At 39.8% G+C, this 16,096-nt stretch overlaps 1 protein-coding gene across 4 annotated transcripts; it reads right to left on the bottom strand.

The window, feature by feature from the left end:
* Positions 1–722: 722 nt before the first annotated feature.
* Positions 723–11,626, bottom strand: LOC115739075 (TELO2-interacting protein 1 homolog). 4 transcript variants are annotated; one of them, XM_048274246.1, is made up of 17 exons: positions 11,239–11,626; positions 10,522–10,711; positions 9,475–9,780; positions 9,305–9,394; positions 8,278–8,745; positions 8,019–8,126; positions 6,795–6,925; positions 6,580–6,712; positions 5,552–5,876; positions 4,940–5,457; positions 4,660–4,839; positions 4,429–4,587; positions 4,081–4,155; positions 3,083–3,284; positions 2,070–2,260; positions 1,574–1,789; positions 723–1,434 (listed from the first exon to the last, which is right to left on the bottom strand). In XM_048274246.1, exons 3-17 carry the CDS (start codon positions 9,778–9,780, stop codon positions 784–786), a joined length of 3,753 nt encoding a protein of 1,250 aa, XP_048130203.1. In that variant the 5' UTR covers positions 10,522–10,711; positions 11,239–11,626; the 3' UTR covers positions 723–783. The 4 variants fall into 4 exon arrangements, with proteins under 4 accessions (XP_048130203.1, XP_048130201.1, XP_030527813.1 ...); XM_048274244.1 differs by having other exon boundaries at positions 11,305–11,626; XM_030671953.2 differs by having other exon boundaries at positions 3,104–3,284; positions 11,305–11,626.
* Positions 11,627–16,096: the final 4,470 nt, after the last annotated feature.

Here is a 16,096-nt window from a genome sequence, read left to right as displayed (position 1 = left end):
TGGATTAGAGGCAATGGCACAGCACAGGTTGTTAGATGGAGCTCTGTTGGGCAGTTCTGTTTTGGCATGTGGCTTGCGGCCGTAAGAGATAGAGGCCACTGATGATAGTAGTGAGCAATGGCAGCTCAGCAGGGCAACAGTGAGTGGCATTGATGGGCAATAACGGTGGCTGTGAGAGGTGTGATCAGTCCCGGTTGCTCGGAGGATGAAGAGAGAGAGAGAGAGAGGATTGGGTGAAAATTTTACTGTGTAACTGATTTGTTCAAAACCAATGAATGAGCGACCCTTTGGCTGGTAGCAGCCTCTGCTGCCTAGACGGAAGCTAATTTGAGCCCTTACCCATTATGCCTAATATCTAGTCATTGCGCATGTTAAAAGGCCAGAATGAGGTTCAAGGGAAAACCAATGTTATCGAGTGAGACATGTCACACTTCGCTGTGGGCTCGTTCTTTTTCTCTGCGGATATTGCTAAAAAATACTTCTTTTCGCCGATGAAATATTTCCTTTTGAGGTTAATGCGATAGAGGTTGACAATTAGGGAACAGGGCTTATAAGATGACAAGGCTGGTAGACTTCGCTCAATAGACAATTTCTCTAGGAAGCATACTAGGTGTATGCTTGAAAATACATACTCGAGAAACTGCTGAATCCTGCGACAGCTTTGGCATTGACAGAGAATTTGCAATATTTCATCACCACCGAGAAATATCCACCCCCGCTTAACAAGAGAGAAAAAACAACCTTCATGCATATCGGTAAAAGACAGCAAAGAGTGATTCTAATCTAGCAGTACATTTGGTTGGAAAAAACGAGAGAATTTAGTTTCCTGAAGATCACTCCTACAGCAGAAACATTAATCTCAAAACCGTAGGTCTGCCCTCCATACTGAACGTATAGGTACTCTTTCGGAGAAGAAAGCGGTGGCAACACTTGAATGATCTCTGGTAACTCAGATGTAGGCGGTAAAGGTATGTCTTTCTTCTTCACAGAATAGTAAACGTCAGCCAGAAGAAGCCACACAAGATCAGGGTCTATTGATGCTAGTCCTTGTAAGGCATTTAGACAAGCATCTTGAAGGCTGGCAATTCCACTACAACCAATGCCCACAACCAGACCAGTGACCTTCTTCAGCACTGCTGCCAATGCCGATGCACTCTTCTTATTTTGGGATAATTCATAAATCATGTTAAGAACTGCTGCTTGAACTTTAAGAGTGGAAACTTCAGCCATTGGCTCGTCTGAAGATGGAACCACACTCCTGTAAGGAAGTTGTAATGGGATCCTTTCTTTTCTGACATCGTGCTTGGTGTGAAACGGAGAGGCGGTCAGCAGTCTCCAGAAGTGGCCACCATCAGTGTGGAACCGGCGGGAGAAGAAATCTCCTCCACAGATCTGCACTGAAGAACTCACTGCAGCCAAACATCTCCTGACAACCTGACAAAAAAATAGAACTCGGATGTCACCCAGAAAATAGCTCTGAAAGTTGGCATTCTTTTCTTTATTTAAACCGTCATACTTCAACCCTCACATGCTGTAGGGGGAGAAAAAGTAAAACTGTGAAATTGACACACACCGCTGGATTACTGTTTTGAACACAAACTATGAAAAAAGGCCATATTTTGTTCATTGCTGGAAGTAGCCTATTCTCATCTGTTTGTTGGTCAGCAGCATCCAATAAGTCTTGAAGCTGATACAGCGAACATGATTGGATAAATTCTTCGATCGCTTCCTTTGCTTGAGTCTCATGCCTGTAGGCTGCTTCGACATTCGCCAAAGCCAATATCCCATTCTTCAAAAGAAACATGAGCATGCATAAGGAATCTTTGCAAAATGGTATTCTTGTAGACAAAAATCTATCAAAAATGTCGCAAAACTCAAGAATCTAAACTTAAGCCTCCAAGATGAGATTTTGACAGCTCGTATTCTCATTGTATACACAGACTATCCCAGCTCCTACTTTCATTCCTACCCATAACTACTCCTATTCTCATAATATTCATACATTATTCCAAAACATATGAGAGCACAGTGTACAAGATAAAATTTTTTAGGCATCTAGCCTAAAGTACCTCGAGAATATCCAATGCCACCAAGCACATTGGTTGCTTTGATGAGGCAAGCAAAGGGGTTGCAGTCACTAAACACGAACCAGCAATTGATCCAATTGTTCGTCTATACCTCTTGGAACTGTTCAATTTGAATGTGATTTCCTCCAACTCTTCGTGCACACTACGACCAGCAACATGACAACCAGCTACATCTGTTTTCATCAAGTCAAACGAAAGGGGAAAAAATCAGAATTAGTTAGGCACCGAACTAGGATAAATTATATTCTGGCCAAAAGAAAAAGGATAAATTATATATGTGGAGATGACATCCAAATCATCGGAAATAAAAAGACCCAAATGTCAACCCAAAAAAAAAAAAAAAAATCTAACAAAAATGTCTATATCAATTGAAAGTTGTCTTATGGTGCTAAGTGTGTGATTAAGCTCAATAACTCTATCTCAATATTCTTCACTGCAAAAAGAGCAGAAAAGATGCAAACAAAGATCAATGGCAGAGTATTGGAAATATCTGAGAGGGACAACCATTAGAACCACATGACACTGTCGGAACGAATATTTGATAAAAGGATTGTTTCCAAAAACTGCCAGTTGTGCAGATCTTGCCCCTCGCTACATCCATCTGGACAAATAATTACATAGAGGAAACAGCTTTGAGAGGGAAAATATGCGTCCAATCTATCTACATGCACATTTCGCGCTTCATGCTAAAACATGATGATTGCAAACCGCTACTTGTAATATTGTCAGCAACAATCTCACATTGCATCTAATAGATAATGGAAAAGTCTATTCTGAAAGAAGTACATGATACCTACATGGTGGTTGAAAACAATTGACCAGGCAAAGGAATATTTGATTCTAAACAAGTCAACAATTGTGAGGAAGGACAGTCGATTGTGAGGTTCATTTAAAGCTAAAGTGCAATGGGAAGCACCAGTCTTGTGCTCCTCCAAAATTACCAAGATCTATAGTAGTTTTGACATAAACTATGACTCTACAAACAAGGCAATAACATACTATTACACAAGAATCACCTGATCGGGTGCAGTAGGAAGCTCCTTCCTCATGATGCAACCTTGAAGACTGACCTGACTCTGTCCTCAATCTCTGCTCCTTTTCCAGAAGTTTCGCCTTAACATGCAGAAGGAAAGACTCAGCTTCATCGGGCAACAAAAGTGCTTCCCTCTTCGATGATTTTGCAATCTCTGCCACAGCCTGAAGAACACAGGATATTAGATATGAATAAGAAGATCATCATTCAGCTTCCTCTTGAATGATTTTCAGATATGCACAATGAACAAAAGTTTGTTAAGCAATTACCACCAATCACAACAACTATAATTCACAATCGAAGAGATAATTATCCAGAGTCTAGCATTTGAACTGACGCTAGGTCAAGGAAACCAGAATCTAAACTCATCTTTCCATGTCGACAGAGACAAATATTGTTTTATCATTGCCATCAAGTCTATGACTCAAACATGCTGAAAGCATCGTACTTTGAAGAGAATTATGGAAAATTCAGCTAAAAAGAGCTGCATAGTAAAGCTATGTTAAAACTGAAATCATTCTAAGTCCAGCATAGGTCCATCATGCTGGTATGACATTTAAGTTATGGAAAACAAAGCTCAAAGTTAACAAGCTGCACGATTCAAGCTCTGTGACAGAAGACCCAAGATTCATTATGCTCCGCAATTTGTAATGACCATCATACAAAAAAAGAATCACGAAATGAGATTGAGCAGGATGAAGTTAAAAGAAGAAGCCAGTGACGCCAACTAATGAGGGAGACAAGTAACTTTAAGTTCCTAGTTTGCTCTGGTCATTCACAACTCAATGTATCTTCTTGGAAACACTTACTGCCCAGAAGCGTACGTGTCTCCCTCTTTCTTTTATGTATCTTACAAGCCAGAGAGAAGCACAGCGAGTTCCAAGTCAATGCATACTTAAAAGGTGCTGATTAATGAGGACGGAGTGGTAAAGATGCAGCTGCTATTGACATTGGATAGACCTTTAGAAAGGGAATTGTCAAATCTGGATGTTGATACCTCCCAAGTATCTCAAGTTTGAGTGAAACAGACCGCATCTGTAAAATTTGCAAAATTGGCAGCGAATTAGCACAGAGAGAACATTTCAAGATCCTCAACTATCAGAGAAGAAATCACCACATAAACAGAATGTTAAAAGGCAACCAATTTATGGTGCAAGAATACCACTGATGTAGAGGCCTTATAGGAATAGTCACAAGATATGTTAAAAGGTGAACTAGGCTAGACTCTGTAACAGCTATGCTTCACAGACAAGGTTTATGAAAGTTAATTTACTCTTAAGTAAAACCGACTATAAAGCATAGTCATACCGGTTCTTCCAACAATGGCAATATCTTCTCAGCTACACCAATGTAAGAAAGCATAGCAGCAAGCACACTAGGCACATGAGGGTTGAGATTCAAATGACGTAATTGCTGACATATGGAGTCTATTACATAATCTGCATTCTCCAAAACTAGTTGGCCAACCTGCAAATTACCACAACATCCTTATTGAACCGTTTATAGTATAACAAAATAAGAGTTTACATCAGAACTCACCGACAGATAGCCTGATGTTTTAGAAATGACATGCAAGACAATATCAGCAGCTGCTCTGACATGGAAGTTTGGAGAAACAAGATTCTCAAGCAACAAATAAAGAGATGAATGCATAAAGCCACTGAAAGCAAAATTTTTGCCAAGACACATGTTGAAAATGCCAATCCCCTCAATAATCACCTGCTCGAGAAGAAGAGACCAAAATAATATTAATCTTTTCTGCAGTATAAACATAATTTAGCTTTTACTAGCACATTTAATTTGGAAAAGCTGAACTTTCCTGATGTAACATGGCAGCATCATGGAGAAAGTGCAAAGGAAAATCTTCATCTTTGCCCTCATATTCCACATGTGAGGATCCTTGTCCAAGTGAAAAATTCCACACTTCAGGACTTACATATTCGTGCAAGATTCTACCAATGCAATCGATCAGTTGATTCTCATTGCTACTCTCACGTGCAAGATTCCATGCAGATGGGTCATGTGCATGACATGTAGGAGAATGACGATCGTTGAGACCAGAGGTGAGCTTCTGAAGTTCATCTCCACTTACAGTAGATTTACGGAACATCTGCTCAAAATTTTCAAAGGCCTTATCTGATAATCCAAATATCATCTCGTTTAGAATACAAACTGCAGTGCTTGCCTGCTGAAGTAACTGTCCTGAACCAGTTCTATAATACCAAGATTGCCAGCTCTCTTTATTATAGTCTCTAATGCGAATTTCAGAAACCAATTTTCGCACGTATCCAAGTGGAATGTCAGCAATTGCTGACAAATGGCCTTCACATCTTGAATCTACAAACAATCAGAGTGGTAACAATGGTTAGCATAGAATTGCCTAAATGATGGAGGGAAATTGCAGAAAACAATATCTGAGCATAGGAATAACCTGCCAATAAAGATAAACCTACAAGTCTAACAATTTGCGCAAGGGTCCGGTAGAGTTTTTGACTACCAACATTTTCAAACCAAGGGGGCATTCGTGGAAGCTCGCTACTGTTCTCAATGTTTTCTTGAGAATATCCTATTTCTTTCACCTGAGCACCTTCATGCTGGTCTCTGGTCAAATGAGATTGGGATTTTAACTCTGCAACAGAGCGGATGTATCCCACGGAAGATGATCTAGCCAGCACAAGCTTTTCTAGAGAACCAGCAAATACTGAATGCTGACCAAGACACATTGCAAGCACATCAAAAAACCGTGCAGCTGTTACCTATATGCATCACAGGAAAAGCAGGATTAATATCCATGATCAAGAAGCTCTACAGATGAAATTTTGCAGAGTATAGATTACTCAAGGATATTATATCCTGTCAAAATCAAAATAATGTCAATGGAGAGGAAAGCACAACAGAGTTGTCAACTAAACCTTGATTCTTTTGATAACTAAACATGTCTAAGAAGGCAATGGCAATTCTAAGTCAGCTCCAACATCAGCCAAGTATGAACAGCTGTATGGAAATACAATCCCCTAAAACCGTAGCATAAGTAATCACTGGCATCCATAACCTTAATATAGATGAAGAAAATGCTAGGAGAAGTCAAAGAATGTGAAATTACCAATAAATGATATGCAAAGGTACAAAAAGACTTTCGATGATTAACAGTGATACATTATGGTTGAGCTAAAAGCATAACTAGATCAATTAAATTTCAGAAAGGGGAGGAAAATAAAGATGAATTCCTCGCCAGAAAGGTACACACACAAAGCTGTTAAGACTCGCATCACAGTCACTGCTCCGGTGAGAAGAAATAGGACACAAAACTGAAGGAAGAGGACAAAGCAAACTTTGAATCACATCTCCATAAGAAGGGGGTGATAAAATTAAGCTTCTTTAATTTCCGCATCAATCTACAGGAGAGAACCAACTAAGCTTAAAATGATGATAAACTAATGAATGATACACTGTACATACAGGAGAATGGAGTAGCCGATCCACAACAAGGCAAGGACCAGAAAAGTACATAACAACAAGCAGCTGCTGAGCACTTGATAGTGCAAAAGACTCTTCGTCTTGAAGCACCATTTTCGGAAGTTTCTCTAGTAGCCTGCTCCAAACAAGTTTTAGTTCAACCTCTCAAGCAGTAGTAGGAAACAAAACCTATCTCCTAACCATGGTCAAGCTCTAACCTGCTTAACATTTCAGCAATATCACGTTCTACAGTCTCTATCCTGCTGAAAGAAAATATATATCTGAGAAATTCCTGGGCAGATGCAGATATCTCTTCAGATTCATCAACAACCAAGGCACACAGACATTCCTGCATTAAGGAAACAGCATAAACTTCAAGTTAGAGGCAAAAGGCATTTTAAGTTTCAATGCATAACAGAAGCCAAAAAGGTATGATGCCAGGCAAATGAAGCAACAGCCTTAACATTTTACTTGCACAATCATTTGAAAGGAGAAACACTCACAGTTTGTAAATAGCATGTGAATGGGCATGATTAAGAGAGAAAAAGACAACTATTTTAAAAACAGACTGAACCAGCGTACTTGATGAATATAATTGTCACGAACTATGAAGTCACATAAGTTATAAGAAAATAAGTGACTCCTAGAAGCATATTGACAAAGACTTTACAACCAGGCTTTAAATTTCTTAACGAAGTTAAATGACTTGAGAATAAGGCCTTGTTACTTTTGGTTGATACCAACTTTTCCATGAATACTTCGAAAAATCAACAGAGAGCACCCAAATATTCGTTTGTCTCCCCTATAATACAGTCTTTGGAGCTTTTATTACCATCTCAAATGACACTACAAATTAGATATCTAGTATGGAATGATGGAGATGGAAGATATAGGTCTCTTTCAAGATATTAAAAATTTAGATGTCAAAGAAGCTCATGCACTTGACACAGGCTTAATGTTCAAGAAAAACTTGCGGTAAATTCGTTAGATAAAATAAAAAGTGACGTTAAATTGAAATTCTTCAAATTACCAAAGAAAGAAAAGTGAGGATGTCAACATGATCTAACAATCCTTTACCCTGAAGAGAGCATCCTTGAACAACAAAATGAAGGTGCAATGGACAATTAGGGAAAACACGACATTCAACAGTGAGACTGCACAATCTAACTCAGAATAAGATTACCAGAAAGCTCACATGAAGATAACAAGTCAATCAATCACAGACATGGTACACTTGGCTTTAAAATGTGTTCACTTCTATAGAGCTGATGAAGCACAGCGGAGGGAGCTGAGCCTCAGATTGTTTTCACACTCCCAGAATGGAGAAGTAGATCTATTAATTCTACGCGGCAAAAAAATAAATAAATTGCAGACCTATACAAGCACACCGTTTGCTTCAAATTATTCTTCCTTTTACGAAAAAAGAAGAGGCGACCTCTTACCAGAAGCAGCAATTTACTCTCTTTTAGTGTGTTGTTGCACTTGGTAAGAATTCCTTCTATAGCAGCAAGAAGTCCTCTTCTCAACCTTTTTGCTGGATGAACACAAATCTGAGAAAACACATAAGAGGCTTAGCAACCGATCAAATATCAAAAAGTACAAAAATAGATCATTGAGATTATAAAGTAGCTTTAAGAAAGGCCAAGTACATTCTGGTTTTCCTTGGATAATCTCATAACACATAAAATTGAAGGCACATACATGTGGAAAAGTAGCACTGAGCAGTTTATGAACATTGGCTGAAGTTTCCTCAACCCAATTTTTTGTCCGATTCACCGTCAAAGTTTGCAACCCCTTGCTAGATCCAGCAGTCTGCTCCTGGATTTCATTTGCAGTTTTCTTACTTTCAACCTTTATAACTGAATTTTCACTTAAAACTTCATGACCTTGATCTCTGATAGGTAACCTGCGAAGTTCCCTGAGGAAGGAATCTGTCGAGCTGTAAATCTCTGAATTCATCTTACTATTCAAGGACATCTCCAAGCAAAGCAAGTTAGCATCATCCTCAAGAACAATCATCAGATACTCAGCTAATCCTCTAATTGATTGATTGATTGCTTCAATATTGCCAGCAGCACCACTTGACATCGTTCTTGCGAAACCCAAAACTTTAGTAAATTTACTAACAACACCAGGCAAAAAGAAAGCTAATGCATCAGAAGTGCCAACCTGCGAACAATTCCATGAAGAAACCTTAATTCCATCGGAAAACCTTTCTCATAAATATATTTCTTGCAACAAGAGAGATCTGAGCTAGTCAGAGAAAAAATTGACACGAGCAATTTGGGGTACAAACTTGATTTATCATAAAAAGAAAAGGCACTTCTGTTGTTCACAAATTACAGGATCAATTGGAATAAGGTATTTGCAACATCTATACTATAATATACATAGACGTGTCATTAAACTGTTGACAAAAATATCCAAGCAGCAAGAATTTATTCTTTGAACCACAGCGCCCTTTTTTATTCTTCTCAGCGCATCAACTCTGATACTGTTGAAATTCTCCGAAACTGAAACACCTTTGCTGTCAACCAATTTTAAGCTTGCAGATTAGGTAGAATTCCTATAGTCAGTACCATAAAAATCTGGCATTTCATGTCGATTTTGAGTTAAGTCGTGTAGAGCTTGGGTTTCTCTCACTAAATTACTTATGTTCTAGAGTCGCACGCTATGTCATGTCAGGAACTGCCACCCCTATGTTAAACACTATAACTTGTAGAAGTACCTTAGCAACAAGAACCCGTAGTGTCAAGAAGGCTTCTATGCGAAGCTTTGCACTTCCTCGATGCCCACGCACAGCCTCAAAATCTGCAGCCTTTGCATAAACACCAACATTAATTCCATATTAATTTGCTTGAAGTTCAACAAGGAAATGCCCGACAAAACTTTACATACTTCAAGGAGAAGTGATAACCAGTGTCCAATAGCAGCAGATGCAGTCTGAGTCTGAAGAAATGCAAGTAAACATTCCCCTCCCAAGTTTTGTCTTGAACGTCTAACAGGGTGAGTAAGCATATCATCACCAACTAAAAGAGAAGGAAACCCGTTAATTTGTTCACACGAGCAAGAACTATCAGAGCATGGCAACAAATTCAAAAGAAGCGCCCGAAAACACTTGATAATTCCTTCACGAAACTCTTCAGAAGCCACAGAGGGAGAAAGCAAAGCCCCATAAGTCAATTTCTTTAGTATCACAACCATCTGCAAGAAGAACGGATGATATTCCAACAAAAAGAAATGGGTCAAGGAATCTGATATTAAGGCTTTTCGTAGTACATATGAAAATGATTCGACTTGTAGGCATCATTCAGGATGCCTATGAACTATAAAGAGAACATGTGACCTGACATCCAGCATCATCCCTAGCCTCAAATTTGGAGGTGATGCATCACCAATCGATTGAAAAATCAGTATCGTGGAATTAGGAAAGGGAAGTAATGAGTCTCCCAAGAAACAAACTTATTGCCATGACGATGTTCTCATAATGCATTAGACCAAGAAAATGTAAGAACTATACTGACATAAACTTTTATGGGAACAATCTCAAAGGCTCTTCGCCTTCAAAAGCTACAGCAGTGCCTCCCTGCTACTAACAGATAGTCCCAACCTAACAACAACCACATAGAAGTGTCGCATTGCATAACAAGTTTCACTGAGTTAAGCTATAAAAAAATCACTGCAATGACCATTTAGGTTCTGTGAGGTTCGGAAGCACACAGTAGCACCAGCAGTGCACACTGACAAAGAGTTTGAAGAGGGACAAAATAAAGGTCAAATTTATTTGAACAGCATCACATACTAAAGATGTGGACCAGGCTTATTCACAGGTTATGCAGTATATAGAAGTTCAACATCACTAAAAGTTGCCACAAAATGCGAGGGAACAAAAAGGAAATACAGACAATAGACAATATGAAAGGTAAAAGAGAAAAGCCTAACCACCTGATCGACTGATCCTAAGTAACATTTCTTCAGAAGCTCCTCCAAACACTGAAGCACAGCTTCTGCCGCTATATCACTCACCCTATGGGGTTTATGAGATGAAACCCCATGGTCTTGGGGATCAATCTTGTGCTGGGTTCGGTCATCAACTGCCACATCTAACAGAAGCAGCAGCGGAAATAATGTATAGCTGGACGCAAGCAAACGCTAATGTCAAAAGGACAGCAGTCCAGACAAAGATACATCTCCCAAGACAGGGGGAAAGCAAGATAATATGAGTAAAACACAGTAGGCATCTAAGCTATTGTCCAGAACAGTAAGCAAACAACAGACATTCCAGTTTCAGCACCTCTAATCAGGTATAAAATACTTCAGTTAAATGGTACTCTTTATGTGTATTTTTTCTTTTACTTTTTTTTGGGTAAAGAGTATTTCCCGTGTGCATTCAAATGTTGAACAGAATGATTACTTACACGTTCTCCACCTAATAATCATCTCGTAAGCCAGCAGCTACACCATAATTTCATCCTAATTCCTCCATAATTTTACTACTTGTCGCGGAAACGGAAATGAACAACGACAATGTGAGGCAATCTGAGAAAAAACTAGAAGCAGAATGAGATTATATTCAACAAATAGCACCGACACGAACTTTGAAGACCCAAACGTAATGGCCGGAACTAGGAGACGAAATTCGTATCAGACAAATTGCAGTACCAGACCAAGCGCAACAGCACCCGCTAAACCAAAATATAGGTTGGAGGATGAGGGAAGTGGACGTACTCGAAGAAGGGCTGGAGAGAGTCAGTGGGTGAGTCGCGGAGGAAGCAGAGGAGAGCGGAGAGAGCAGGGGAGTGCTTCTGGGGGTGTTGCACGAGGTCGAGCAGGTCCAAGCAATAAGGTTTTAGCTCTGCGAACACTCTGCTCCTCTTCTCTGCTTCTTCCTCGTCCATGAAGCAGCTCGTCATCTCCATCGACTCCATCCGATGATCTTCGACGCGAAGAAACGCAGGGCTAGACTGAGAGAGAGAGAGAGAGAGAGAGAGAGAGAGACTCGCGAACATAGAAGAACCAAACGGGGCAGAAGGCAAGGTGGGGAGAGGAAAACGGTAGAGAGGAAGTTTCGATCACTTTCGAAATTTCTTTCGTAGTAAAAATATCTAATTCCTACTGTTAAATTACAGCTGGAATAAAAAAGATTGACATGATTTTCGGCGTTAGTACTGTAAATTTGGGGAGAAATTTCAAATAAGAATATGAAATACGCTGTTCATTTTCTCAAATATGAATCTAAAATAAACATTTTTTTAAATATGAGGTTGAAATGCCATTTTTATTTCAAAGAATGACCAAACCAAAATCATTTTTGTTATTTTCTGTTTTTTTCCTTTTTTTCTTTCTTTTTTGCCTTGGTTTTGTTGGCCGGCTAGGCACTCGACAACCGTGAAGGATGGCCTCGTCCCGTCCACGTGCGGCAGATGAGGTGACCCCTCGAGCCGCGTGGGACGGCCTAGCCCTACCTAGGCGCGATGTACGAGGCGACCCTCGTTGGCCCTAGGCGAGGCAAGGCCCCCCTCAATAGTTGCAAGGGTAGCCTCCCCTAGGGTAGTCGAGGCGAGGCCGCCCTCCATGGCCGCGAGGTGAGCTCTCGCCCGCTATGCTTGGGCAAGGCGAGGCCGTCCCTCGTGGTCCTCGACGGCCCTAGGTAAGGCCATCTAGCCCTCGTCATTTTTGTTTGGTTGTAGTGTCTCGTTTGGTTTTTTCTTTTCTTTCTTGTGGGACACAATTTCCTTCTTTCTGTTCCCTCTTAATCTTATCATGGTTCAAGCCTCAATAGTATGTGTAAAAAGAAAAAGAAGAAGAAGAATGCTCTTCTTTGGGGTCTCCTCTATCACTTGTCATTCAGGCCAAGTTGCACTTTTTGTTTTTGAATCTCTAATCAGAGTTTGATACCCAAAAGCACAATAGACTTATAGGCTATTGTGTTGAACTTATTAACGGCGATCAAAACATGGGAATTTAAACAATTGACAAGCAACAGAGCCTCCTTTGAGGGCTTAGACTTGAGGTTCGAGTTCACAATAACCTCTTCAACCCTCTCAATCGCATGCAATAGTGGCTTAACGATCAAGATTGGCGCGGAAGTAGGAGAGACCTTGGGGGTGAGGAGGGCAAAATCCTCACCGTTCTAGAGAATTGTCGTTCTTGAAGGTGGCATTTTCGAATTGCATAAACGACTTAGTCGGGGCAAGGGCAAATTCGAGCTACGGATCTGGAGGCTAGTGATGTCAAATCAGCAATGACGACGACGATTAGGACCAAGAAGACGAAGATGGAGAAGTAGACATTGCCGATGAGCTTGATGAGGATTTGGGGGAGTGCTTTAGCTCCTGGAATTGAATCTTCAATGGGATTTTTTCTTGTCTTCGTGATCGATCAATCAAAATGTTGATGCAAAAAGGGAAAATGAATAACACAGAGAGCGAAAGGGATGAAACGAGGGTGAAGAGTGAAGAGATGTGAGGTGGGTATTTCATTACAATTCAACTTTGAATTGAATAAGTGGATATGTAAGAGGACCGGTTTGGTGAGGAATAAGTTTCTGCAAATATGTGCTTCAACTACTCAATTGCTTGTATCGGTGACACACCTCTTTTTGTCCCAGTGAGAAAGTTGAGGTGTCAAAAACTTATGGGTTAATACCATGAAAAACCCTAAACCGGTACACCCGTGACAAATTTACCCCAAACTATTTTTTTGACCACGAAAAACCCCAAACTGGTACATATGTGACAAATTTACCCCAAACTATTTTTTTTACCACCAAAAACCCTAAACTGGTATATTTGTGACAAATTTACCCTAAACTAATTGTTTTGACCACGAAATACCCTAAACTGGTACACATGTGACAAATTCACCCCTCGTTAAATCGTCACTTTGTTTTGGCTTTTGGTCCGCTACGGTATGGGAGAACACAACCCTTGGTGCTCCACCCATCCGTGCGCTATGGATGGTGTCATCGTACAAGAAGAGACTACCGAAGGAAGGAGGTTCACGATTTGACATAAATAGGTAAGCCTTAGGGCGCCCAATGGCGAAGATCCCGACCATGGAGACCATGGGGATAACCCGGTAACAATGATACAGAAAGCAAGTCTTCGATCTTACAAAGAAAGGCGATGGCTCGAAGACCTCGTCTCTAATGCTTTTGCCTTCCACGAGACCGTACCTGTCGGATCCGAAGATCACCTATCTCAAATTGATAGACCTGTAACAAATTGAGGGTTAAAACCCCATATTGGTATACCCGTCAACTATCACATGTCACTAAATCAACAATTTGATAGTTAAATTTAATGAAAATTAACGGAGGGTAAATTTGTCACATGTGTACCAGTTTAGGGTAAATTTGTCACGGGTGTACCGGTTTGGGGTTTTTTGTAGTCAAAAAAATAATTTGGGGTAAATTTGTCACAAGTGTACCAGTTTGGGGTTTTCCATGGTATTAACCCAAAACTTATCTATTATTGGCATGGGAGGGGTGTGTTTGAAAGAGAGAACAGAGAAATAAATAAAAAAAGGAAAGTGGCACAAAAAAGAAAAAAAAGAAAAAGCAAATAAAGAATAATTAAATATGGTGGGACCACAAAGGTTAATATTTTCAAAATAATGCGTTAGAGAGTATTTTAGCCATAGTGAGAGTGGAAAAAACAATACCCAAAGAAAAAAAAAAACAAATGACGAAAATGTTCTTGGTCAGATCCTTCTTTGAAATAAAGGGGGCACTTCATGCATTATTTGAAATAGGGTTAATACCATGAAAAACCCTAAACCGGTACACCCGTGACAAATTTACCCCAAACTATTTTTTTGACCACGAAAAACCCCAAACTGGTACATATGTGACAAATTTACCCCAAACTATTTTTTTTACCACCAAAAACCCTAAACTGGTATATTTGTGACAAATTTACCCTAAACTAATTATTTTGACCACGAAATACCCTAAACTGGTACACATGTGACAAATTCACCCCCCGTTAAATCGTCACTTTGTTTTGGCTTTTGGTCCACTACGGTATGGGAGGACACAACCCTTGGTGCTCCACCCATCCGTGCGCTATGGATGGTGTCATCGTACAAGAAGAGACTACTGAAGGAAGGAGGTTCACGATTTGACATAAATAGGTAAGCCTTAGGGGCAGCCAGTGGCGAAGATCCCGACCATGGAGACCATGGGGATAACCCGGTAACAATGATATGGAAAGCAAGTCTTCGATCTTACAAAGAAAGGCGATGGCTCGAAGACCTACCCGTCGGATCCGAAGATCGCCTATCTCAAATTGATAAACATGTAACAAATAGAGGGTTAAAACCCCATATTGGTATAGCCGTCAACTATCACATATCACTAAATCAACAATTTGATAGTTAAATTTAATAAAAATTAACGGAGGGTAAATTTGTCACATGTGTACCAGTTTAGGGTAAATTTGTCACGGGTGTACCGGTTTAGGGTTTTTTGTGGTCAAAAAAATAATTTGGGGTAAATTTGTCACAAGTGTACCGGTTTGGGGTTTTCCATGGTATTAACCCTTTGAAATAAGCTCCACTTCAAGTCCTTATTTGAAAAAGTAATGATACTTCGGGTTCTTATTTGAAATTTTTCCTAAATTTGGGCTTCAATTCAATTCCAAATAAATACACTAAGATGTGTTCGATCATTACTAAAATGTAGTGCTCATCTAATTTATGATTCAAAGAAAAATTAAATTGTGGAAAAAGAGCGATAATAGCCTGATTTATATATTTGAGAATGCGGAAAAAATAAACCGACGTCAATAAATCACAAGTCAAAAGCAATTCTAAACATTAGAAGAAAACCCCTTAGGTTGCGTTTGATCATCCGGATTTCTAGTTAGGATAAAACTGGATAGGAAGGGATATGAAAATCAAGAATTTTGTCATATCTTGTCTACTGTTTGGTGAATTACGAATATAATATCGAATAAGTAGAGGTAAGGCATAGTTGAGATTGACTCTGTTTTTGCTGAAATATCAAAAAGCTATAGAAATTAGTCAATGATGAGTTCAAATTAGTAAGTTATTATTTAGTAAAGGTATGCGCCATCTAAATTTAGGCACAACATTGATCGAGCGGACCCAATAGAACCAGATGTGTTGATTTGGAGTTGAATCCTTTGAAAACAATCCGCTAGCCTTGCTTGTTGTCTTATCGAGTGAGTAAACAAGTGCTGAATAATGAAATTATTCAACTTATTTTCACTAGTTGAAGATGCACTCGTGCGGGTCATTCAAGAGAGCTACCTTGAAAGTCGATGATCAACCTCGTGTTCTTCATAATATATAGAGACCCCTTTCGAATGTTGAAAAAGTTCGTGCGATTAAAGAACAAGGGATGTAATCTCATATCACCACCCCAAATTATCGATTAAAGAATGAGGTCGTAAAGATACCTGGCTTTGCCACTGGAGGCCCCAGCCTGGCGCCACCGAAGAGGCGGCCACACTTGACGGTCGTCGCCACTTGAGAGGTGCCCTCCCGCCCCTCC

Source organism: Rhodamnia argentea, chromosome 2 (genome assembly GCF_020921035.1).
Source record: "Rhodamnia argentea isolate NSW1041297 chromosome 2, ASM2092103v1, whole genome shotgun sequence".
Taxonomy (NCBI): Eukaryota; Viridiplantae; Streptophyta; class Magnoliopsida; order Myrtales; family Myrtaceae; genus Rhodamnia; species Rhodamnia argentea.
Note: the sequence above shows the minus strand (reverse complement) of the source record. Positions and strands in the feature narration are given on the sequence as shown.